A 25,767-nucleotide genomic window follows, 5' to 3' on the forward strand; every position below is an offset into this window, starting at 1 on the left:
AGGAGCTCCCAGTTACCTAGTTTTTCTTCTACATTCGTTATAATGTTTTGTATACTGTTTATACCATGTATTAGCGCTCCTAACGTTGTCCCTATTTTTTCTTCCATGATCTTTATCGTTTTAGATTTTATATTTTAGTCTTTGATCCATTTTGAATTAGTTTTTGTGCATGGAGTGAGGTATGGGTCTTGTGTCATTTTTTTGCAAATGGATATCCAGTTATGCCAGCACCGTTTGTTAAAAACTCTGTCTTTTCCCCACTTAACTGTTTTGGGGCCTTTGTCAAATATCAACTACTCATATGTGGGTGGATTTATGTCTGGATTCTCAATTCTGTTCCACTAGTCCACGTATCTGCTTTTGTACCAGTACCAGGCTGTTTTGACTACTGTAGTGGTATATAATAGGTTCTACAATCAGGTAAAGTAAGACCTCCCACTTTGTTCTTCTTTTTCAGTAATGCCTTATTTATCTGGGGCCTCTTTCCCTTCCATATGAAGTTGGTGATTTGTTTCTCCATCTCATTAAAGAATGTCCTTGGGTTTTGGATAGGAATTGCATTAAATGTATAGATCGCTATTGGTAGAATAGACATTTTTGTAATGTTAAGTCTTACCTATCCATGAGCAAGGTATTTTCTTCCACTTGTGTAAGTTTCTTTTGGTTTCTAGCAGAAGTGTGTGTATTTTTAAGTCTTTTACATCTCTGGTAAGATTTATTCTTAAGTATTTTATCTTCTTGGGGGCTACTGTAAATGGCATTGATTTGGTGATTTCTTCTTCGATGTTCTTTCTGTTGGTGTAGCGGAATCCATCTGATTTTGGTATGTGTATCTTGTCTCCCGGTACTCTGCTTAACTCTTCTATTAGTTTCAGTAGTTTTCTGGAGGATTCCTTAGGGTTTTCTGTGTATAAGATCATGTCATCTGGAAATAGAGATACTTTGACTTCTTCCTTGCCAATCTGGATGCCCTTTATTTCTTTATCTAGCCTAATTGCTCTGGCTAGGACTTCCAGCACAGTGTTGAATAAGAGTGGTGATAAAGGGCATCCTTGTCTGGTTCCCGATCTCAATGGGAATGTTTTCTGGCTCTCTCCATTTTAGGGTGATGTTGGCTGTTGGCTTTGTATAAATGCCCTTTATTATGTTGAGGAATTTCCCTTCTATTCCTATTTTGCTGAGAGGTTTTATCATGAATGAGTGTTGAACTTTGTCAAATCCCTTTTCTGCATCAATTGGTAAAATCATGTGATTCTTGTCTTATTTATGTGGTAAAAAAAAAAGTCTTTTATTTATGTGGTGGATTACATTAATTGTTTTTCTAATGTTGAACCATCCCTGCATCCCTGGGTGTGAATCCCACTTGGTCATGGTGAATTATTATTTTGATATGTTGTTGAATTCTGTTGGCTAGAATTTTGTTGAGGATTTTTGCATCTACATTCATGAAGGATATAGGTCTATAATTTTCTTTTCTTGTGGTGTCTTTACCTGGTTTTGGCATCAGGGGTATGGTGGCTTCATAGAATGAGTTTGGTAGTATTCCATCCTTTCTATGCTCTGAAATACTTTTAGTAGTAGTGGTGTTAACTCTTCTCTGAAAGTTTGGTAGAACTCTGCAGTGAAGCCTTCCAGACCAGGGTGTTTTTTTTTGTTGGGAGTTTTTTGATTACCTTTTCAATCTCTTCTTTTGTTTTGGGTCTATTTAGTTGTTCTACCTCTGTTTGTGTTAGTTTAGGTAGGTAGTGTGTTTCTAGGAATTCATCCATTTCTTCTAGGTTTTCAAATTCGTTTCCGTTTTTCATAGTAATCTGATAAGATTCTTTTAATTTCAGTTGGGCCTGTTGTAATATCGCCCATCTCATTTCTTATTTGGGTTATTTACTTCCTCTCCTGTTTTTTTTTTTTTTTTGTCCTTTTGGCCAATGGTTTATCAATTTTGTTGAGTTTTTCAAAAAAACCAGCTTTTGGTCTTGTTAATTCCTTCAATTGTTTTTCTGTTTTGTGTTTCATTTAGTTCGGCTCTAATTTTTATTATTTGTTTTCTTCTGGTGCCTGTGGGTTTCTTTTGTTGCTCTCTTTTTATTTGTTCAAGTTGTAGGGATAATTCTTTGATTTTGGCCCTTTCTTCTTTTTGTATGTGTGCATTTATTGATATAAATTGGTATCTGAGCACCGCTTTTACTGTGTCCCAAACGTTCTAATAGGAAGTGTTTTCATTCTCATTGGATTGTATGAATTTCTTTATTCCACCCTGAATGTCTTCTATAATCCAGTGTTTTTTGAGCAGGGTATTGTTCAGTTTCCAAGTGTTTGATTTCTTTTCCCGTTATTGATTTCCACTTTTATGGCCTTATGGTCAGAGAAGATGCTTTGTAATATTTCAATGTTGTGGATTCTGCTAAGGCTTGCTTGATGACCTAATATGTGGTCTATTCTAGAGAATGTTCCATGTGCACTGGAAAAGAAAGTATAGTTGGTTGCTGTTGGGTGGAGTGTTTTGTATATGTCTATGAGGTGAAGTTGGTTGATTGTGGCATTTAGGTCTTATGTGTCTTTAATGAGCATCTTTCTGGATGTGGTGTCCTTCAGCAAAAGTAGTGTGTTGAAGTCTCCTACTATTATTGTGGGGCTGTCTATCTCACTTTTCAATGCCGATAGAGTTTGTTTTATGTATCTTGCAGTTCTGTCATTGGGTGCATAAATATTTAATACAATTATATGTTCTTGGTGTATTGTCCCTTTAATGATTATATAGTGTCCTTCCTTATCCTTTCTGATGGATTTAACTTTAAAGCCTATTTTGTAAGAAATTAATATTGCCACTCCTGCTCTTTTTTGATTGTTGTTTGCTTGATATATTTTTTCCATCATTTGAGTTTTAGTTTGTTTCTCTAAGTCTAAGGTGTGTCTCTTGTAGGCAGCATATAGACAGATCTTGTTTTTTTAATCAATTCTGCCACTCTGTGTCTCTTTATTGGTGCATTTAGTCCATTTACATTCAGGGTAATTATGGATAGGTATGAGTTTAGTCCTTTCATTTTGATATCTTTTTTTGTGTGTCATTGACAGTCTCTTTTCCCACTTAATTTTATGTGCTGAGTAGATTTTCTTTATATATTGTCTTTTCCTCATATTTGTTATTGTTGATTTTGTTTCTTTTGAGCCTCTATTTTTTTCTTCCGTTTTATTTTGATGAGTAGGATAGTTTGTCTCCTTTGTCTTTACTTGATTATTTACCCCTATTTTTCTAACTTTAAACCTAACTTTTATTTCTTTGTATCACCGTATCTTCCCCTCCGTATGGAAGGTATATGATTACATTTTTTAGTGCCTCTTTATTATTCTAATGTTGGCTTCTTTTATATAATAACGTTGTTACCCTGTTTTAGGCTTTTTTTTTTTTTTTATAATCTTGCTTTGTTTTTTCGCATTTCCCTTTCCGGGTTGACTTATGGTTGCTCTGCCCAGTGTTCTAGTCTTGTGTTGATACCTAATATCACTGATTTTCTAAGCAAAGAACTCCCTTTAGTATTTCTTGTAGTTTTGGTTTGGTTTGTACGAATTCCCTAAACTTGTGTTTATCTGGAAATGTCTTAATTTCACGTTCATATCTAAGAGACAGTTTTGCTGGGTATATGATTCTTGGCAAGCAATTTTTTTCCTTCAATTTTTTAAATATGTTACCCCATTGCTTTCTTGCCTGCATGGTTTCTGCCGAGTAGTTCGAGCTTATTCTTATTGGCTCTCCTTTGTAGGTGACTTTTTGTTTATCCCTCGCTGCTCTTATAATTCTCTTTATCTTTGGTTTTGGTAAGTTTGATTATAATATGTCTTGGTGACTTTCTTTTAAAATCTACCTTATTTGGAGTTCAATGAGCATCTTGGATAGATATCTTCTTATCTTTCACAATATCAGGGAAGTGTTCCGCCAACCATTGTTCAACAATTCTCTCTGCATTTTCTGTTATCCTTCCCTGTTCTGGTACTCCGATCACTCGTAGGTTATTTCTCTTGATAGAGTCCCACATGATTCTTAAGGTTTCTTCATGTTTTAAAATTCTTTTATTTGATTTTCCTTCAAATATATTAGTGCCATGTGATTTATCTTCGAGCTCAGAAATTCTAGCTTCTACTTGCTCAATTCTGCTCTTCTGACTGTTGAGTTGTCTACTTCTGTAATTTGAATGTTAATGTTCTGAATTTTTGATTGCTGTCTGTGGATTTTTCCAGCTTCTTAAACTTTTCATTATGTTTCTGAATAATCTTTCTAATTTCTTCAATTGCTTTATCTGTGTGTTCCTTGGCTTGTTCTGTGTATTGTCTCATTTCCTTCCTGATGTCTTGAAGGGTTCTGTATATTTAACTTTGTATTCTGCATCTGGTAATTCCAGGAATGCACTTTCATCTAGAAGATCCCTGGATTCTTTGTTTTGAGAGCCTGTTGAGGTGATCATGGTCTGTTTCTTTATGTGACTTGATATTGACTGTTGTCTCCGAGCCACGTGTAAGTTTTTGTATTAGTTTATGCTTGCTTAGTGTGTTGTAACTGCTTGCTTTGTTTTGGTACACCCCTATGGGTTGCTTGAGTGAGCTAGCTTGCTTATTTTCGCCATTGGAGCTCAGGCGTCCTGTTCCCAGATGGCTAGAGGTGTTATCCGGTATATCAATCCAGAGGACCATTCAGTTTTCTTGTATGAATTCAGCTCAGGTTTCCAGGTAGCTGATACCAAGTGTGTGGCACAGGCTCTGTCCTACAGTCTTAGAGGGGCAGGGGTGATTGGCATGTATACCAGTGTTTGATTGCAGTAGGGTTCACACTCTGAACAAGGCAGGGGGCTGAGTACCGACCCCCATGCATCCCTGTTCCCTAGAGCGTGCAGGTCGGTGAGTTCTGTAGAGGGACCATGGGCACTGATAGTTTTTGTTGTAAGGACTGGGAGGTTCCCGTTATCTTTGGACCCCTGTCATGGGTGGCTGGGTGACCTGAATGGAGCTACCAGTCCTGAGGTCCTTGATGTGGGTATGTGGGGACTTTGTATAATAGGCAAAGCAACATCAAACATCAAACACCCACCTCTCCACTACACATCTGAAATGGTTGAAGTCTGCCAACAAGGGCCTGTCCTCCCGAAATAGGCCCACATATGTCCGTGTAGAAGGGAAAGGTGGTCAAAATCCATGGACAATTTATGCCTGGACAGGAGCCGCATCTGTACTGAGCTCCCCTGGTTAGTGGAGCTAGCAAATTATCTTTTCCCCCAAATGCAATTTTTTTCCTTCCTCAAGGCTGCTCCTGGTGCACAACAGTGCCTATCTCAGGCCCAGGGAATTAAGCCACTGATGCCGGTTTGTGAGTCCTGGGGTACGTTAAGACATACGCAAGCACTTAGCTTTTGGCGAGAACGCCATTCTACTTAGGTTCTGGAGGTGTGAGTAGGCTGTGTGGCTGGCTGCTTCTCCTTGAAGAAACTGCGGCGAAACTCTAGTTTCAGCCCGCTGTGGCTGCTGCTCCAGTAACGGTGCCCGAGGGCTCCCCACGATTCAGGTCTGGTAACTCGTCTCCGCTTCTGAACGGTCCGTTCCTCCCTCTGCCCCTCAGTTCGTTTTCCAGGCTTGCCTTTGAAGCTCCGGGCTCCCAGCTTGTCACAAATATACTTGTTTCACTTGTTTTTTTTTTTGGGTCTTTGTCGTAAAGAGAGCTCACCAGAAGTGTCTGTCTATTCCGCCATCTTCACTCAGCCTCCCTTTTGTTTTGTTTATGTTGAGGTATAATCTATACTAAAGGCTGTGGTCTTTGATCTTCACTAAGTGCTTCAAGTCCTCTTCACTTTCAGCAGGCAGGGTTGTGTCATCTGCATGATACAGGTTGTTAATGAGTCCTCCTCCAATCCTGATGCCTTGTTCTTCCTCATGTAGTCCAGCTTCTTGTATTATTTACTGAGCAGACTGATTGAATAAGTATGGGTGAAAGGATACAACCTTGACACACACTTTCTTGTCTGTAAACCACACAGTATCCCCTTGTTCTGTTTAAGTGTTTGTCTTTTGATGTATGTACAGGTTCCTCATGAGCACAGTTAAGTGTTCTGAAATTCTCATTCTTTGCGATATTGTGCATAATTTGTTATGATCCACACAGTCAAATGCCTTTGCATAATCAATAAAACACATGTATACATCTTTCTGGTATTCTGTGCCTTCAGCCAGGATCCGTCTGACATCAGCAGTGATATCCATGGTTCCAAGTCCTCTTCTGAATTCTGCTTGAATTTCTCACAGTTCCCTGTTGATGTACTGCTGCAGCTGCTTTTGAATGATCTTCAGCAAAATTTAACATGTGTGTGATATTAATGATATTGTTTGATAGTTTCCACATTCAGTTGTTTCACCTTTCTTGGGAATAGGCATAAATATGAATATCTTCCAGTTGGTTGGCCAGGTATCTGTCTTCCAAATTTCTTGGTGTAGACTAGTGAACATTTTCAGCGCTGCATTCGTTTGTTGAAACATCTCTATTGCTATTCCATCAATTCCTGGAGCCTTGTTTTCGCCAGTGCCTTCAGTTCAACTTAGACTTCTTCCTTCAGTGCTGTTGTTTCCTGGTCATATGCTCCCTGCTGAAATGGTTGAACAGTGACCAGTTCATTTTGGTTTAGTGACTGTGTGTATTTCTTCTGTCTTCTTTTGATGCTTCCTGTGTTGTTTAATGTTTTTCCCATAGTCTCCTTCAAAATTGCAACTTGAGGCTTGAATTTTTTCTTCAGTTCTTTCAGCGTGAGAAATGCTGAGAATGTTCTTCCCTTTTGGTTTTCTATCTCCAGGTCTTTGCACATATCACTGTAATACTTTGTTTTCTTGAGCTGCCCTTTGAAATCTTCTGTTCAACTCTTTTTACTTCATTATTTCTTCCTTTTGCTTTAGCTACTCGAGGTTGAAACGCAAGTTTCAGAGTCTCATCTGACATCCATTTTTTATCTTTTCCTTCTTCCCTGTCTTTTTAATGTCCTCTTGCTTTCTTCGTGTATCATGTCCTTGATGTCATTGCACAACTCACCCGGCCTTTGATCATTATTGTTTGTCATAGATTGAATTGTGTCCCCCCCAAACGTGTGTCAACTTTTTTAGGCTGTTGTCTTAGTCATCTAGTGCTGCCATAACAGAAATACCACAAGTGGATGGCTTTAACAAAGAGAAATTAATTTTCTTATAGTCTAATAGGCTACAAGTCCAAATTCAGGCCATCAGCTCCAGGGGATGGCTTTCTCTCTCTGTCAGCTCTGGAGGAAGGCCTTGTCCTCAATCTTTACATGGTCAAGGAGCTTCTCAGGTGCAGGGACCTGTGTCCAAAGGAGGCATTCTGCTCCTGGTGCTGCTTTCTTGGTGGCATGAGGTTCCCAAAGCTCTGCTTGCTCCCCTTTCCTTTTATCTCTTGATAACCAAGTCGATAGACACATTTTTCAGGGGACATAATTCAGTCCTTGACAGCCATGATTCCCAGTATTGTGTGGCTGTCCTCCACTTTGTGACTATAATTTTATGTTAAAAAGGATTAACGTGGATGCCCTTTATCACCGCTCTTATTCAACATTGTGCTAGAGGTCCTAGCCAGAGCAGTTAGGCTAGACAAAGAAATAAAGGGCATCCAGATTGGCAAGGAAGAAGTAAAATTATCTCTATTTCCAGATGACATGATCTTATACACAGAAAACCCTAAGGAATCTTCCAGAAAACTACTGAAACTAATAGAAGAGTTCAGCAGAGTCTCAGGTTATAAGATAAACATACAAAAATCACTTGGATTCCTCTACGTCAACAAAAAGAACATCGAAGAGGAAATCACCAAATCAATACCATTCACAGTAGCCCCCAAGAAGATAAAATACTTAGGAATAAATCTTACCAAAGACGTAGAAGACCTATACAAAGAAAACTACAAAGTACTACTGCAAGAAACAAAAAGGGACCTACATAAGTGGAAAAACATACCTTGTTCATGGATAGGAAGACTAACATAGTAAAAATGTCTATTCTACCAAAAGCCATCTATACATACAATGCACTTCCGATCCAAATTGCAATGACATTTTTTAATGTGATGGAGAAACAAATCACCAACTTCATATGGAAGGGAAAGAAGCCCCGGATAAGTAAAGCATTACTGAAAAAGAAGAAGAAAGTGGGAGGCCTCACTCTACCTGATTTTAGAACATATTATACAGTCACAGTAGTCAAAACAGCCTGGTACTGGCACACCAACAGGCACATAGACCAATGGAACAGAATTGAGAACCCAGATATAAATCCATCCACATATGAGCAGCTGATATTTGACAAAGGCCCAGTGTCAGTTAATTGGGGAAAAGATAGTCTTTTTAACAAATGGTGCTGGCATAACTGGATATCCATTTGCAAAAAAATGAAACAGGACCCCTACCTCACACCATGCACAAAAACTAACTCCAAGTGGATCAAAGACCTAAACATAAAGACTAAAACAATAAAGATCATGGAAAAAAAAATAGGGACAACGTTAGGAGCCCCAATACAAGGCATAAACAGAATACAAAACATTACCAAAAATGACGAAGAGAAACCAGATAACTGGGAGCTCCTAAAAATCCAACACCTATGCTCATCTAAAGATTTCACCAAAAGAGTAAAAAGACCACCTACAGACTGGGAAAGAATTTTCAGCTATGACATCTCCAACCAGCGCCTGATCTCTAAAATCTATATGATTCTGTTTAAACTCAACCACAAAAAGACAAACAACCCAATCAAGAAGTGGGCAAAGGATATGAACACCCACTTCACTAAAGAAGATATTCAGGCAGCTAACAGATACATGAGAAAATGCTCTCGATCATTAGCCGTTAGAGAAATGCAAATTAAAACTACGATGAGATTCCATCTCACTCCAACAAGGCTGGCATTAATCCAAAAATCACAAAATAATAAATGTTGGAGAGGCTGCAGAGAGATTGGAACTCTTATACACTGCTGGTGGGAATGTAAAATGGTACAACCACTTTGGAAATCTATCTGGCGTTTTCTTAAAAAGTTAGAAATAGAATGACCATACAACCCAGAAATCCCACTCCTCGGAATATACTCTAGAGAAATAAGAGCCTTTACACAAACAGATATATGCACACCCATGTTTATTGCATCTCTGTTTACAATAGCAAAAAACTGGAAGCAACCAAGGTGTCCGTCAAAGGATGAATGGTTAAATAAATTGTGGTATATTCACACAATGGAATACTACGCATCGATAAAGAACAGTGACGAATCTGTGAAACATTTCATAACATGGAGGAACCTGGAAGGCATTATGCTGAGTGAAATTAGTCAGAGGCAAAAGGACAAATATCGTGTAAGACCACTAGTATAAGATCTTGAGAAATAGTATAAATTGAGAAGAACACATTCTTTTGTGGTTACGAAGAGGGGAGAGAGGGAGGGTGGGAGAGGGTTATTTACTGATTAGATAGTAGATAGGAACTACTTTAGGTGAAGGGAAGGATAATACTCAATACATGGAAGGTCAGCTCAACTGGACTGGACCAAATGCAAAGAAGTTTCCAGGATAAACTGAATGCATCGAAGGTCAGCGGAGCAAGGGTGGGGGTTTGGGGACTATGGCTCAAGTGGACTTCTAAGTCAATTGGTAAAATAAATTCTATTAGGAAAACATTCTACATCCCACTTTGAAGTATGGCATCTGGGATCTTAAATGCTAACAAGTGGCCATCTGAGATGCATCAATTGGTCTCAACCCACCTGGATCAAAGGAGAATGGAGAACACCAAGGACACAAGGCAATTACGAGCCCAAGAGACAGAAAGGGCCACATGAACTAGAGACTTACATCATCCTGAGACCCGAAGAAGTAGATGGTGCCCGGCCACAACCGATGACTTCCCTGACAGGGAACACAACAGAGAACCCCTGAGGGATCAGGAGAACAGTGGGATGCAGACCCCAAATTCTCATAAAAAGACCAGACTTAATGTTCTGACTGAGAGTAGAAGAATCCCGGTGATCATGGTTCCCAAACCTTCTGTTGGCCCAGGACAGGAACCATTCCCGAAGACAACTCATCAAACATGGAAGGGACTGGACAATGGGTAGGAGAGAGATGCTGATGAAGAATGAGCTACTTGTATCAGGTGGTCACTTGAGACTGTGTTGGCATATTCTGTCTGGATGGGAGATGGGAGGGTAAATAGGGAGGGTTAGAAACTGGCAAAACGGTCACGAAAGGAGAGACTGGAAGGAGGGAGTGGGCTGACTCATTAGGGGGAGAGTAAATGGGAGTATATAGTAAGGTGTACATAAGTTTATATGTGACAGACTGACTTGATTTGTAAACTTTCACTTAAAGCACAATAAAAATTATTAAAAAAAAAAAAAGGATTAAGGTGGGATCGTAATGCCCTTACTGAGGTCACATCCCTGATCCAATATTAAGGGGGTTTCCCTGGGGTGTTGCTTCTACCACCATTTGTTTCTCAAGAGATGAAAAGGAAGTCTGCAGAGAGGGGTACCTCATACCACCAAGAAAGTAGTGCCAGGAGCAGAGCTTATCCTTTGGATCTGGGCTCCCTGCACTAAGTTCCTAGTCTAGGAAAGATTGATGCGTAGGCCAACAGAGAGAGAATGTCTTCCGCTTGAGCTGATGCCCTGAATTTCGACTTATAGTCTACTTTAATGTGAGGAAATAAACTTCTCTTTGTTAAAGCCGTGCACTTGTGGTATTTCTGTTATAGCAGCACTAGATAACTTTAATGTGAGGAAATAAACTTCTCTTTGTTAAAGGCATCCACTTGTGGTATTTCTGTTATAGCAGCCCTAGATAACTAAGACAGAATTTGGTACTGAGAGAATGGGGTGCTACTCTAACAAATACCTAAATGTGGAAGCAGTTTTTAAACTGAATGGATAGAGTTGCGACAGCGGCCGAGGACAAGTGGAGCAGAGAACGTGGAGCGACAGAGAAGCGGCAACAGCAGAGAACTATATCAGAAGCAAAACCAGGAGACTAGCGAGAAATGGCGCTGGAGCCAACCCATGGAGTGAGGGAGCTGAGTGCCTGTGTGCAGGAGGCTTCCTGGCTGAGTGGGGTGCCTCCGGGCACTTATCCGTGGAGGTACTCAGCTTTGGAATGCTTGCCCCAGCAGGGCACATGTGGGTGTGGGGCCTGAGGAGCTGAGAGACCAAGAAACCAGGAAGCAGAAGCTGAAGAGACAACTAAGAGGCTGCCTCAGTCTCAAAAGGTATGGCCATGATCTCAGGGATTTCAAAGGGTGGAGCTATGGCCTCTGGTGTTTCTAAGGGTGGAGTTGCCACTCAGGTGGACTAGGAGAATTGTGCGCCTAAAGCAGAGGGAGAAGAGTGGAGGGAGCAGAGTTGTGGTCCCAGTGAGCCTGGAAGACGGAGCTGAAGCCCAGGGCCAAGGGGCCTCCGCTTAGAATCCAGAGAGTATGGCCAGTACCTAGAGGCTGGAGAACAGGGTTTTGTGTAAATTGTCTCAGAGAACAAAGGTAGTTTTCAAAGCTTTGAGGGCTAATGTAATGTGTTCTGCTATCTTGCTTGGTGCCTATTAGGCCTTCTTTCCCTCTAGTTTTTCCCATTTGTAATGGAAATGTCTAGCTTGTGCTTTTTCTGACATTGTACCTTTGTAAGCAGATAACTTGTGTTCTAGGTTTCACAGATGAAGAGGATTTTTTGAATTTTCGTCTTGGACTTGATTTAAGACTTTTGCTATGCTGTGATGGGATGAATATTTTTGCATGTTGCAAGGATGTACTTTTTTGGGGGGCCAAAGGGTGGAATGTCATGGATTGAATTATATCCCCCCAAAATGTATCAGCTTGGTTAGGCCATGTGTGGTTGTCCTCCATTTTGTGATTTTCCTGTGTGATGTAAATCATAATCTTTGCCTGTGGTTAAAAGGATTAGGTTGGGATTGCAACACCACCCTTACACAGGTCACCTGCCTGATCCAAGGCAAAGGGAGCTTCCCTGGGGTGTGGCCTGCATCACCTTTTATCTCTCAAGAGATATAAAGAAAGGGAAGCAAGCAGAGAGTTGAGGACCTCATACCACCAAGAAAGAAGCAGCAGGGGCAGAGAGCATCCTTTAGACCCGGCGTCCCTGCACCTGAGAAGCTCCTCGACCATGGGAAGATTGAGGACGCAGACCTTCTTCCAGAGCCGACAGAGAGAGGAAGCCTTCCCTTGGACCGGACGCCTTGAATTTGGACTTTTAGCCTACTTTACCTTGAGGAAATAAATTTCTCTTTGTTAAAGCCATTCACTTGTGGTATTTCTGTTCTGGCAGCACTAGATGACTAAGACATGTAGTAATATGGGGAAATGCATTATTTGTTTTCAAACGTTAAATAGTCTTACATTCTTGGGAAGAACTTGTATTTTATATTGTTATTAGTTGCCGTCGAGTCAACTCCAACTCATGGCAACCCCATGTGTGCAGAGTAGAACTCCTCCACAGGGTTTTCAAGGCTGTGACCTTACGGAAACAGCCAGGCCTGTCTTCCAAGGCACCCTGGGGTGAGTTCGAACTGCCAACCTTTCAACTAGTAGTCAAGCACTTAATCATTGCTCCACTCAGGGACATTTGGTTTCTGTTTGTTAAAATTATGAAACATATTGATCTGTAGTTTTGGTTTTTTTTTCTTATCATGTTTTTTGCTGGGTTATGTATTTGGAAAATCCTGGCTTTAACAAGATGAGTTGGGAAGTCTCCCCTTCCAAGTCACCCCTTTTCCTCATAAGCACTGTCTTCCTGAGATTACTTGCCTCCTACATATTTTCAAGTCTTTTCCTTTTTTGTTTCCCAGAAGTCAGTGCTTTGATCTACTAGATCTCACATCTTTTCTCAGTGTTTTCCCACTCAGGGTGGGGCTCTCTCTTTTTGGGGGTGATTTTATCTGTGTTTAATCACATAGGATCCTCATTCCCTTCTTCTTTTTTCCTTGATAGACTTGGTAGTTTCCACCAGAGTCTCTCCACAGTTTGGGCTCTGGAGCTGGTTCTGATATATTTGGGTTTCCTTATTTACCAGAAATTTGAAGTCACTGGGTAGGGAATGAGGCTAGACAAGCCAGTGGAAGCTGGTGTTTCACTGCTGCCCGTAGTGTATGAATAAGTCAGCCAGGTGACTCAGAGATGGGTAGGCGAAGCTTTATTATTATTTATTTAGCACTTACTACAGGTATCCATTTAGAAATGGGTAGTGGAAATGGTCATTGAAAATGAAATTGTTTTTCTAACCATAAATTATTTAGGATTCAGGAGGAGTATCTGTATTCACTGAACTGAGGAACGTGCAATCTGCACATCTCTCCATGCATATTTTCAAGGAATTTTTAAAATATGGTTTCCAGGACAAGCCTTTAATGCTCTGAAAAATGTGTATTTTTAGACTCAGTATATTGCGAATGCTATCAGAATCTCTGTAGAAAGACCCTATATGGTTATTTGAATTTTTAAGTTTTCACCTAGTTGTTTCCCGTGTGTCAGTGCATCACTTGTTCGTGTTTAGGAAGTAGTAGTATTCTTAATATTTTCTCATGTGGATATTTTTAAACAGATTTTTTGTGTGGATGAAATTTTTTTTGAAGAATTACTTTCTAAATAGATATATACACACTTGGGGTCCTTACTTCAAACAGTTTAAAAAGCCATTTAATTATGAATAATCTGTTGCTTTTATTAATAATTTTTCAGCAAACATTGAGAAGAATGTGCTACCTTACCATCAAGGAAATGGCAAACATCTCTGAGGATGTGATCATTGTCACGAGCAGGTATGTGAATGGTCAAAGCTGAGGATGGGAGATTTACATAGTGGAATATTTGCTGTTTTTTTTTTTTTTCCTATGATTTCCCTTTTTGACTGTAAGGAAGATAGTAAGAATTAAAAAATATATAATTTCTTAAAGTATTCTTTTCTAAAATATGGCTGTCATCATATGAAACCATCCCTGTTGTATAAAGCAAGGAAAAATGTCACAGGGATAAGGATTATAGATTTGATTACATTAAAATAAAAAAAATTATAAAAATACATAAACAAAACTAAAAAGAAAACGATACACTTAAGCAAAGTATCTGCAACAAATAACATCAAAAGAGTGGCATCCGTAACATATAAAGAACTCTTATACTTTAATAAAGTGGTAATTCATAAAAAATTCGACATAAAGAATCCTAAATATTTTCAAATAGTTATTCTCACTAGTAATCAAAGAGAAGTAAATTTAAAATGTAAGAATGAGTTACAATATTTTGACCTATCAAATTGTCAAAGAAAAAAAAAGACAAAATTCAGTACTTTTAAGAGTGTGTGGAGACTAATATTCTTATTCACAAAAGGTAGGTTTGTAAGTTGATTCAGTTTTTCTGGAAAGCAGTTCAGCAGATTTGTTGAATGTTTTAAATGGGTCTATCCCTTTGACCCAGTAATAACACTTCTGTGGAACTAGCCTCAGAAAATAATAGGACATGCCAGTTAATTGGCCTACTACCATGCTTAGTGCTTCTGCTCTACCTCCTAGTTCAGAGCATGGTGCCTGGGGTCTTAAAAGCTTGCAGGTGGCCATGCAAGTTACAACAGTTGGTGTCTATTTGCTTAGAACAACAGAGGAAGAAGAAGAGTCAGGAATTGGAGGAGAATATGGAATGTGTAGCTAATTGCCTCCATGAACAGCTGCGTCCTTTGCCATGAGACCAGAAGAACTGGATGGTGCCTGGCTACCATTACTGAACGTTTTGATCAAAGATTATGTAGATAAATCCTGATCTAAAGGGTGAAAATGCAGAGCAGAACTTCAAATTCTCAAGGAATCCAGATTTTCTGGAGCCATTGAGACTGGATGAACCCCCAAAACTATTGCACTGAGATAATCTTTATTTTTTTTTCCTAATTTTTATTTTTTATTGTACTTTAGATGAAAGTTTAAAGAACAAACTAGTTTCTCATCAAACAGTTAGGTCACACATTGTTGTATGACGTTGGTTAACAACCCCATGACATGTCAACACTCTCCCTTCTCAAACCTGGGTTCCCTATTACCAGCTTTCTTGTTCCCTCCTGCCTTCCAGTCCCTGCCTCAGGGCTGGTGCATCCCTTTAGTCTTGTTTTATTCTATGGGCCTGTTCAATCTTTGGCTGAAGGGTGAACCACTGAGATAATCTTTAAACCTTAAAAGAAAAATATCCCCTGCAGTCTTCTTAAAACCAAACCACAGTTTAGCTTCACTAGTTAAAAATGTCTGCCTTGAGCATTATGTTCTTTTAAGAACTATCTATATGGGATAAAATTGACAACAGCAACTCGAAAGATTAGATAGGAACCTTACAGGGCAGTGAATTTATATTAACGGGGGAGGAACAACTCAAAAAGGAGGGTGAGAATGGTTGCACAGCTTGAAGAGTATAATCAGTATCACTAAATGGTATATGTAGAAACTGTTGAATTGATGTATGTTTTGCTGTGTATATATCTTCAACAGTAACAACAAAATAAATGAAACTTTTAAAAAATCTGAAAAACCAATAAACTGCTTTATAAAAAAGAAAATAAAAGAAAGGAATCAGAGATGACACAGAGGACTTATGTTTAGTGATCTTTGTTGCAATACTGTTTTCACTAGCAAAAAGGATAAAATAACAAGCGTGTCCCATTGTTCAAAATTATTAAATTCACTGTGTTGTAATCATTTAAAATTATTAAATTAATCATGAAGTATTTTAAGCTTTTGAAATGTTTTTGAAGTATCTTTAATGACATGGAAAAGCCATTAAAGTGCTGACTCAGAGTTGGATTCTAGACTGTATTCCATATAATCTCACTTTTTAAAATATGAATGCTTGCTAAATCTGAATGGTGGAAATATACGGATACATTACTGATAGGTTATAGCTAGATGTTTCAGAGTGTGGCTAATATTTATTTAAGCTTTTTGATAATTTCCAATTGTCCTAGAATGAGTAAGTATAATTTATAGTTCTAAACTATCTGATACATGTTATTTTAAGAAATAGTTGCCTTCTTGATGATCAGTTATGACTTGTTTAGGTGTACCTGGTTTTTGTACAATAAAATACATTTTTGGAGGAGGGGGCTTATGTTTAACAAGCAGTTGTGTTGAATGTAGTTTCAATTAGGAAAGCTTTCAGCTGAAAATAACAGAAAACTAGATGTAAACAGTGACTGATGCAAAATGGGAGTTGATTTTTCCTGTATAACCAGAAGTTCGGAGGCAGAGAGGTGGTGGTGTTGGTTCAGTAGTTCAACAGCAACAGGGGTGGTATCACTGGGGGGCCTCTTTTATCAGGAATGTAGTAGCTTTCCACAGGCAATTTTAAAATTTCATTTGGGAAAACTGTGTTACATGACTATCTGGAGCTGCACAGGAGGCCAGGAAAGTGAGTGTTCAGTGTTTATAATTCAGTGTTAGAGGTAAGCAACAGTGAAAGGGATGAAAATGGGTAATGAATTAGTTAACAGTGTCTGCCACAAGAAAGAAGCAGAAAATCTTCAGTTAGATTGCTAGAGTCATTAAATATTGGAGAAAATCAACAGTAGATTCATCAACTCTTGATTGAGGGCTTTTTTTTTTTTTTTCCTTTATATGGCTGTTCATGCTCTCCTCTGAGTCTTGTTAAACCAGGTTTGTGTTACGGTTTGCTTCTAGTTCATTTTCAGCGAGTAATAGATGTGGTAGGCAGAATATTGCCTTCCCACCACCAAGATGTCCATGTACAATTCCCCAGGTTCTGTGAATATGTTACATTACAAAAAAAAAAAAAAATACAAGGCAGAGGGAAATTAAAGCTGCTAATTGGCAGATAGGGAGATTTTCCTGGATTATACGTGTGGGACTGATATAAGGACCAAACCAAAAACCAAATGGCCCCATAAGGGTTCAAAGGCTGTAATCTCTACAGATGCAGACTGCCGCATTTTTCTCCTGTGGAATGGCTGGTGGGTTTGAACTGCCAACCTTTAAGTTAGGAGCCAAGCACTTACCTACTTTGCCACCAGGGCTGCTTTAGTGTAAGGACAAGGGTCATTAAAAGTGGAAGATGGAGACAGGAAAACTGATACAGCCCTAGGTGGTGCAGACAGTTGACGTGCTGAAAGGTTGACGGCTAAAGTGTGCAGCGGTCTCCTGAGAGAAAGGCCTGGTGATGGACTGCCAAAGGATCAGCCATTGAAAACCCTGTGGAGCTCAGCTCTGCTTTGACACACACGGGATTGACATGAGTCAGAATCTGCTCAACAGCAACTGGCTTTGGTGGTTGTATATATATATATATATATATATACATATATATATATATATGTATATATATATATATACACACACACACACAGAATTTTCATTTATGTATTTATTTATTTATATTGTGCTTTTTTTTTTAAGTGAAAGTTTACAGTTCAAGTCAGTTTCTTGTACAAAAACTTAAACACACATTGTTATGTGACCCTAGTTGCTATGCCTATAATCTGACAGCACACTCCTCCTCTCTACCCTGTGTTTCCTGTGTCCATTCAGCCAGCTCCCGTCCCCCTCTGCCTTCTCATATCACCTCTGGACAGGAGCTGCCCACATGGTCTCATGTGTCTAATTGAGCTAAGAAGCATACTCTTACCAGTATCATTTTATGACTTACAGTCAAGTCTAATCTCTGTCTGAAGAGTTGACCTCAGGAATGGTTTTAGTCTGAAGCTAACAGAGAATCCGGGGACCATGTCCTCTGGGGTTCCTCCGGTCTCAGTCACACCATTAAGTCTGGTCTTTTCAATAGAATTTGTGTTCTGCATCCCACTTTTCTCCTGCTCCATCAGGGATTCTCTGTTGTGGTCCTTGTTGGGGCAGTCATTGCTGGTAGCTGGGCACCATTTAGTTCCTCCAGTCTCAGGCTGATGGAGTCTCTGGTTTATGTGGCCCTTTCTGTCTCTTGGGCTTGTATTTTCCTTGTGTATTGGGTGTTCTTCATTCTCCTTTGCTCCAGGTGGGTTGAGACCAATTGATGCATCTTAGATGGCCACTTGCTAGCATTTAAGAGCCCAGATGCCACTCATCAAAGTGGGATGCAGAATGTTTTCTTAATAACTCTTTGTTATGCCAGTTGACCTAGATGTCCCCTGAAACCATGGTCCCTAGGCCCCCGCCCATGCTACTCTGTCCCTCAAAAGTGTTTCATTGTATTCAGGGAACTTCTTTGCTTTTGGTTTATTCCAGTTGTACTGACTTCCCCTGTATTGTGTGTTGACCTTTCATTCACCTAATTCTTTTTTTTAAAAAAAAAAAAAAAATTTATTGTGCTTTAAGTGAAAGTTTACAAAACAAGTCAGTCTCTCATACAAAAGCTTATATACAGCTTGCTGTGTACTCCTAGCTGCTCTCTTCGTAGTTAGACAGCACACTCCTACTCTCCACCCTGTGTTCTCCGTGTCCATTCAGCCAGGTCCTGTCTCCCTCTGCCTTCTCATCTTGCCTCCAGACAGGAGCTGCCCACATAGTCTCATGTGTCTACTTGAGCCAAGAAACTCACTCCTTACCATTATCATTTTCTGTATTATAGTCCAGTTCAATCCCTATTTGAAGAGTTGGCTTCCGGATGGTTCCAGTCTTGGGCTAACAGAAGGTCTAGGGACCATGACCTCTGGGGTCCCTCTAGTTTCAGTCAGACTATTAAGTCTGGTCTTTCTACTAGAATTTGAGTTCTGCATCCCACTGTTCTCCTGCTCTATTAGGAATTCTCTGTTGTGTTTCCTGTCAGGGCAGTCATCGGTGGTAGCTGGGCCCCATCTAGTTCTTCCGGTCACAGGCTGTTGTAGTCTCTGGATATATGGCCCTTTCTGTCTCTTGGGCTCATATTTACCTTGTGTCTTTGGTGTTCTTCATTCTTCTTTGCTCCACGTGAATTGAGACCAATTGATGCATCTTAGATGACTGCTTGCTAGCGGTTAAGACTCCAGATGCCACTCACCAAAGTGGGATGCAGAATGTTTTCTTAGTACATTTTGTTATGCCAGTTGACCTAAATGTCCCCTGAAACCATGGTTCCCAAGCCCCTGTCCCTGCTACTCTAGCCTTTGAAGTGTTCAACAGTATTCAGGAAACTTCTTTGCTTTTGGTTTAGTCCAGTTGTGCTGACCTCTCCTATATTGTGTGTTGTCTTTCTCTTTACTTAAAATAGTTCTTGTCTACTGTCTCATTAGTGAATACCCCTTTCCCTCCCTCCCCACCCTTGTAACCATTAAAGAACATTTTCTTCTGTGTTTAAACTGTTTGTTGAGTTCTTATTGTAGTGGTCTCAATATTTGTCCTTTCGCAACTGTCTAATTTCTCTCAGCATAATGCCTTCCAGATTTCTCCATGTTATGAGGTGTTTCACAGATTCATCATTGTACTTAATCATTGCACATTATTCCATTATGTGAATATGCCATAATTTATCCATTCATCTGTTGATAGGCACCTTGGTTGCTTCCATCTTTGGTAAACAGTGCTGCAGTGAACATGGGTGTGCATATCTGTTCGTGTGAAGGCTCTTATTTCTCTAGGATATATTCCAAGGAGTGGGACTGCTTGATCGTATGGTAGTCCTGTCTCTAGCTTCTTAAGGAAGAGCCAAATCAATTTCCAAAGTGTTTATACCATTTCACATTCCCACCAGCTGTGTATAAGTGTTCCAGTCTCTCCACAACCTCTCCAACATTTATTATTTTGTGTTTTTTGGATTGATTCTAGCCTTGCTGGGGTGAGATGGTGTCTCATTGTAGTTTTAATTTGCATTTCTTTAATGGCTAATGCTTGTGAGCATTTCCTCATGTATTTCGTAGCCACCTGAATGTCTTCTTTGGTAAAGTGCCTGTTCATATACTATGCCCACTTTTTAATTGGGTTATTTGTCTTTTTGCTGTTGTGTTTTTGCAGTATCATGTAGATTTTAGAGACCTGACGCTGATCGGATTTTTTGGAGTGAAAAACTTTTTTCCAGTCTGTAGGTAATCTTTTCACATTTTTGGCGAAGTCTTTGGATGACCATAAGTGTTTGATTTTTAGGAGCTCCTGGTTATCTAGTTTCTCTTCTGGTGTTTGTACATCGTTAGTAATGTTTTGTATACTGTTTATGCCATGTGTTAGGGCTCCTAACATTGCCCTTATTTTTTCTTCCATGATTTCTATCGTTTTAGATTTTATATTTAGGTCCTTGAGCCATTTTGAGTTAGTTTTTGTGCATGGTGTGAGGTATGGGTCTTGTTTCATTTTTTTACAGATGGATATCCAGTTATGTCTGCACCATTTGTTAAAGAAACTGTCTTTTCTCCATTTAACAGACTTTGGGCCTTTGTCAAATATCAGCTGCTCATATGTGGATGTGTTCATTGGTCTATGTATCCGTTGTAGTACCAGTACCAGGATGTTTTGACTACTGTGGTGGTATAAAATCAGGTAGAGTGAGGCCTCCCACTTTGTTCTTCTTTTTCAGTAATGCTTTACTTATCTGGAGCCTCTTTCTCTTCCATATGAAGTTGGCGATTTGTTTTTCCATCTCATTGAAAAATGTCATTGCAATTTGCATCAGGATTCCATTGTATCTATAGATTGCTTTGGGTAGAATAGACATTTTCCCAATGACGATTCTTCCTATCCATGAGCAAGGTATGTTTTTCCGTTTATGTAGGTATCTTTTGGTTTCTTGCAGCAGTGTCTTGTAGTTTTCTTTATGTAGGTCTTTTACGTCTCTGTTTAGGTTTATTCTTAAGTATTTTATCTTCTTGGGGGCTATTGTAAATGGGGAAACTCTGGCAGTGTAGTTAAGTGCTACAGCTGCTAACCAAAAGATGAGCTGTTTGAATCTACCAGGCGCTCCTTGGAAACTCTGTGGGGCAGTTCTACTCTCTCCTATAGGGTCGCTATGAGTCGGAATCAACTCCACGGCAATGGATTTGGCTTTTTTTTTTGGTTGTTGTTGTAAATGGTATTGATTTGGTGATTTCCTTTTTGAAGTTGTCTTTGTTGGTGTAGAGGAATCCAACTGATTTTTGTATGTTTATCTTGTATCCTGATATTTTGCTAAAATCTCCTATTAGTTTTAGTAGTTTCCTTGAGGATGTTTTAGGGTTTTCTTTGTGTAAGATCATGTCATCTGCAAATAGAGATACTTTTACTTCCTTACCAATTTGGATGTCCTTTATTTCTTTATGTAGCCTAATTGCTCTGGCTAGGACCTCCAACACAATGTTGCATAAGAGTGGTGATAAAGAACACCTTTGTCTGGTTCCCTTTCACAAAGGGAATGCTTTCAAACTCTCTCCATTTAGGATGATGCTGGCTGTTGGCTTTGTATAAATGCCCTTTATTATGTTGAGGAATTTTCCTTTTATTCCTATTTTGCCAAGAGGTTTTATCATAAATTGGTGTTGGACTTTGTCAAATGCTTTTTCTGCATCAGTTGATAAGATCATGTGGTTCTTGTCTTTTGTTTTATTTATTACATTGATTGTTTCTCTAATGTTGAACCGTCTTTGCATACCTGGTATGAATCTCACTTGGTCATGGTGAATTTTTTTTTTTTTAATGTGTTGTTGAATTTTATTGGCTAGAATTGTGTCGAAGATTTTTGTATCTATGTTCATAAGGGATATAAAAATACATATAAATAAAAAGGGATATAGGTCTGCAATTTTCTTTTTTTTGTGGTGTCTTTACCTGGTTTTGGTATTAGGATTATGCTGGCTTCATAGAATGAGTTTGGAGTATTCCATCCTTTTCTATACTATGAAATACCTTTAGTAGTACTGGTGTTAATGCTTCTCTGAAAGTTTGGTAGAATTCTCCAGTGAAATCGTCAGGGCCAGGACTTTTTTTTTGTTGGGAATTTTTAAATTACCTTTTCAGTCTCATCTTTGGCTATGGGTTCATTTAGTTGTTTTACGTCTGTTAGTGTTAATTTAGTTAGGTAGCGTGTTTATATAAATTTGTCCATTTCTTCTAGGTTTTCAAATTTGTTAGAGTATAATTTTTCATAGTAATCTGACATGATTCTTTTAATTTCAGTTGGGTCTGTTGTGATATTGCCCATCTCATTTCTTATTCAGGATATATGCTTCCTCTCCTGTTTTTCTTTTGTCAGTTTGGCCACTGGTTTATCGATTTTGTTAATTTTTTCAAAGAACCAGTTTTTGGTCTTGTTAATTCAATTGTTTTTCTGCTGTCCATTTCATTTAATTCTGCTCTAATTTTTATTATTTGCTTTCTTCTGGTGACTGAGGGTTCGTTTTGTTACTCTCTACTTGTTCAAGTTGTAGGGATAATTCTTTGATTTTGACCCTTTCTTCTTTTTGGATGTGTGCATTTATTGTCATAACTTGACCTCTGTCCCAAAGGTCCTGATAGGAAGTGTTTTCATTCTCATTGGACTCTATGAATTTCTTTATTCTGTCCTTACTTTATTCTGTGACCCAGTAGTTTTTGAGGAAGGTGTTGTTCAGTTTCCATGTGTGTGATTTTTTTTTTCGTTTTTCTGTTAAATGATTTCTACTTTATGGCTTTATGGTCAGAAAAGATGATTTGTAATATTCTGATGTTTTGGATTCTGCCAGGGCTTGCTTTATGACCTGATATGTGGTCTATTTTAGAGAATGTTCCATGTGCATTGGAAAAGGAAGTATACTTGGCTGCCGTTGGGTGGAGTGTTCTGTATATGTCTTTGAGGTCAGTTTGGGTGATTGTGGCATTTAGATCTTCGTGTCTTTATTGAGCTTCTTTCTGGGTGTTCTGTCCTTCATTGAAAGTGATATGTTGAAGTCTCCTACTGTTAGTATGGAGCCGTCTATCTGTTTTCAATGCAGTTAGAGTTTGTTTCATGTATCTTGAAGCCCTGTGATTGGGTGTGTAAATATTTAATATGGTTATGTCCTTTTGGTATATTGTCCCATTAATCATTATATAGTGTCCTTCCTTATGTTTTGTGATGGATTTTACTTTATAGTCTATTTTGGCAGAGGTTAATATTTCCACTCCTGCTCTTTTTTGATTGTTGTTTGCTTGGTATATATTTTTTTCCTCTTTTGAGTTTTAATTTGAGTATTTAAATCTCAGGTGTGTTTCTTATAGGCAGCATATTGACGGACCATGTTTTTTTTAATCCATTCTGCCAGTCTCTGTCTCTTTATTGGTGCATTTATTCCATTTACGTTCAGTGTAATTGTGGATAGGTATGAGTTTAGTTCTATCATTTTGATGTCTTTTTTTGTGTGTTGTTGACAGTTTCTTTTTTCTACTTAATTTTTTGTGATGAGTAGGTTTTCCCCATATATTGTCTTTTCCTTTTTTTCATTGTTGTTGATTTTGTAGTTGCTGGGTCTTTGTGTTTTTCTTGTGTTTAATTTTGATGTGTAGAATTGTTAGTCTCCTTTGTGGTTATCTTAATGTCTACCCCTATTTTTCTAAGTTTAAACCAAACTTTTATGTCTTTATATTGTCTTGACTTCCTCTTCATGTGAACGATCTATGACTACATTTTTTAGTCCCCCTTTATTGATTTAATGTTGTCATCTTTTACATAGTTACATCGCTGCTTCCCTATTTTAAGCGTTTTTTTAATCTTGGTTTATTTTTTTGATTTCCCTACCTGGGTTGATATCTCGTTGCTCTGTTCTTTGTTCTAGTCTTGGGTTGTTATCTCATGTCATTGATTTTCTAAACAGGGAACTCCGTTTAGTATTTCTTGTAGTTTTGGTTTGGTTTTTGAAAATTCCCTAAACTTCTGTTTATCTGGAAATGTCCTAAGTTCACCTTCATATTTGAGAGACAGTTTTGCTGGATATATTCTTTGTTAGCAGGTTTTTTTCTTTTCAGTGCTTTATGTGTGTCATCCCATTGCCTTCTTGCCTGCATGGTTTGTGCTGTGTAGTCTGAGCTTATTCCTATCGACTCTCCTTTGTAGGTGATTTTTTGGTTTATCCCTAGGGGCTCTTAAAATTCTCTTCTTATCTTTGATTTTGGCAAGTTTGATTATAATATGTCTCGGTGACTTTTTTTGTGATCTACATTGCATAGGGTTCAATGAGCATCTTGGATAGACATTTGCTTATCTTTCATGACATCGAGGAAGTTTTCTGCCAACAAATCTTCAACAATTCTCCCCGTATTTTCTGTTCTCCCTCCCTGTTGTGGTACTCCAATCACTTGTAGGTTATTTCTTCATAGAGTCCCACATGATTCTTAGGATTTCTTCATTTTTAAAATTTTTTTAATCTGATTTTTCTTCGACTATATTGGCGCAAAGTGTTTTAACTTCATCTCACTAATTCTGACTTGCATTTCCTCAGTTCTGCTCCTCTGACTTTCTGTTGAGCTAATTCTGAAATTTTATTGTTAATCTTCTGAAATTCTGATTGCTGTCTCTCTGTGGATTCTTCTAGCCTATGAAATTCATCATTATGGTCTTCAGTGACCTTCTTAATTTCCTCAACTGCTTTATCTGTGTGTTCCCTGGCTTGTTCTATGTTTTGCCTGATATCTTTCCTGATCTCTTTAGGAGTTCTGTGTATTTTTCTTTTGTATTCTACCTCTGGTAATTCCAGGAATATCTCTTTGTCTGGAAGATTCCTTGATTCTTTGTTTTGGGAGCTTGTTGAAGCTATCATGGTCTGCTTGTTTATGTGATTTGATACTGACTCTTGTCCCTTAGCCATCTAATTTATCTAATTTATGTTTGCTTACTGTGTCCTAGGTTCTTGCCTTGTTTTGTTTTGATATGCCCAAATAGGCTGCTTGAATGGGCTAGCTTCCTTATATATACCTTTGAAGCTCTCATCCTGTCACCAGATGGGTGGAACTGTTACTAGGTATATGAGCCTAGGTGTCCATTCACTTGTATTGATTCAGCTCAGGTGTCCAGGTAGTCAGTCACCAAGAGTGTGTTGCAGGTTCTCTCCTACAGTGTTAGAGGAGCAGGGGTGATTGATGTAGGCACAGGTATCTGGTTGCAGCAATGTGTCATGCTCTGAGCAAGGCAAGGGGCTGACAACCATCCCCTGAGTGTCTGTGAGGAAAGCATGTCCCTGTTTCCTAGAGTGCACAGGTGGGTTGGTTCTGCAGCTGGACCATGGACACCCAATGCTTTTGGCTGTAAGGACTGGGAGGTGCCACTTATCCTTGGACCCCTGTTGTGGGTAGATAGGTGGTGTGGGTGGAGCCACCAGTCCTCAGGCCCCTGATTGTGGGTACGTGAGGACCCTGTTTAACCGGCAGAGAGGTGTCAAAGGCCAAAAACCCGCCTCTTCACCACACAGCTGAAACAGTTAAAGTCAGATCTCAGGCACATACACAGTTGCAGTCTGCTGACCAGGGTCTAAGCTGCTGAAGTGGGCCCACACAGGTCTGTGCAGGGGTGAAGGGCATTCAGAGTCCATGGACTGTGCCTGAACAGGATCCACTTCTGCCCTGAGTTCCTGGCTTAGGGGAGCTGGAAGATTATTTTCCCTCCCGTTTGTTAATTTGTTCCTTCTCCAAGATCAGGAGAATGGCTCAGGACATGCAGTAAGACCTATCTCAGGCCTGGGGAAATCAACAGCCACTGAAGCCAGCTTGGCGGCTTGGGCAGAGCCGGGATGGATCAGATAAATGGGAGAATTATTTCACAAGGTGTACTGTTTTATCCGCATGATAAATTAGACACAAGCACTTACCTTTTGCTGAGAGCGTTG

General features: G+C 39.1%; 1 protein-coding gene across 1 annotated transcript in view; it reads left to right on the forward strand.

The window, feature by feature from the left end:
* COPG2 (COPI coat complex subunit gamma 2) overlaps window positions 1–25,767 on the forward strand; it is a 572,624-nt gene that overhangs the window by 61,977 nt on the left and 484,880 nt on the right. Inside the window, exon 5 of the mRNA XM_049894309.1 lies at window positions 13,758–13,837. Coding sequence (XP_049750266.1) covers window positions 13,758–13,837 — 80 coding nt within the window. The remainder of the gene's footprint in view (window positions 1–13,757; window positions 13,838–25,767) is intronic.

The sequence above is a fragment of the Elephas maximus genome, chromosome 8, assembly GCF_024166365.1.
Source record: "Elephas maximus indicus isolate mEleMax1 chromosome 8, mEleMax1 primary haplotype, whole genome shotgun sequence".
In the NCBI taxonomy this organism is placed as follows: Eukaryota; Metazoa; Chordata; class Mammalia; order Proboscidea; family Elephantidae; genus Elephas; species Elephas maximus.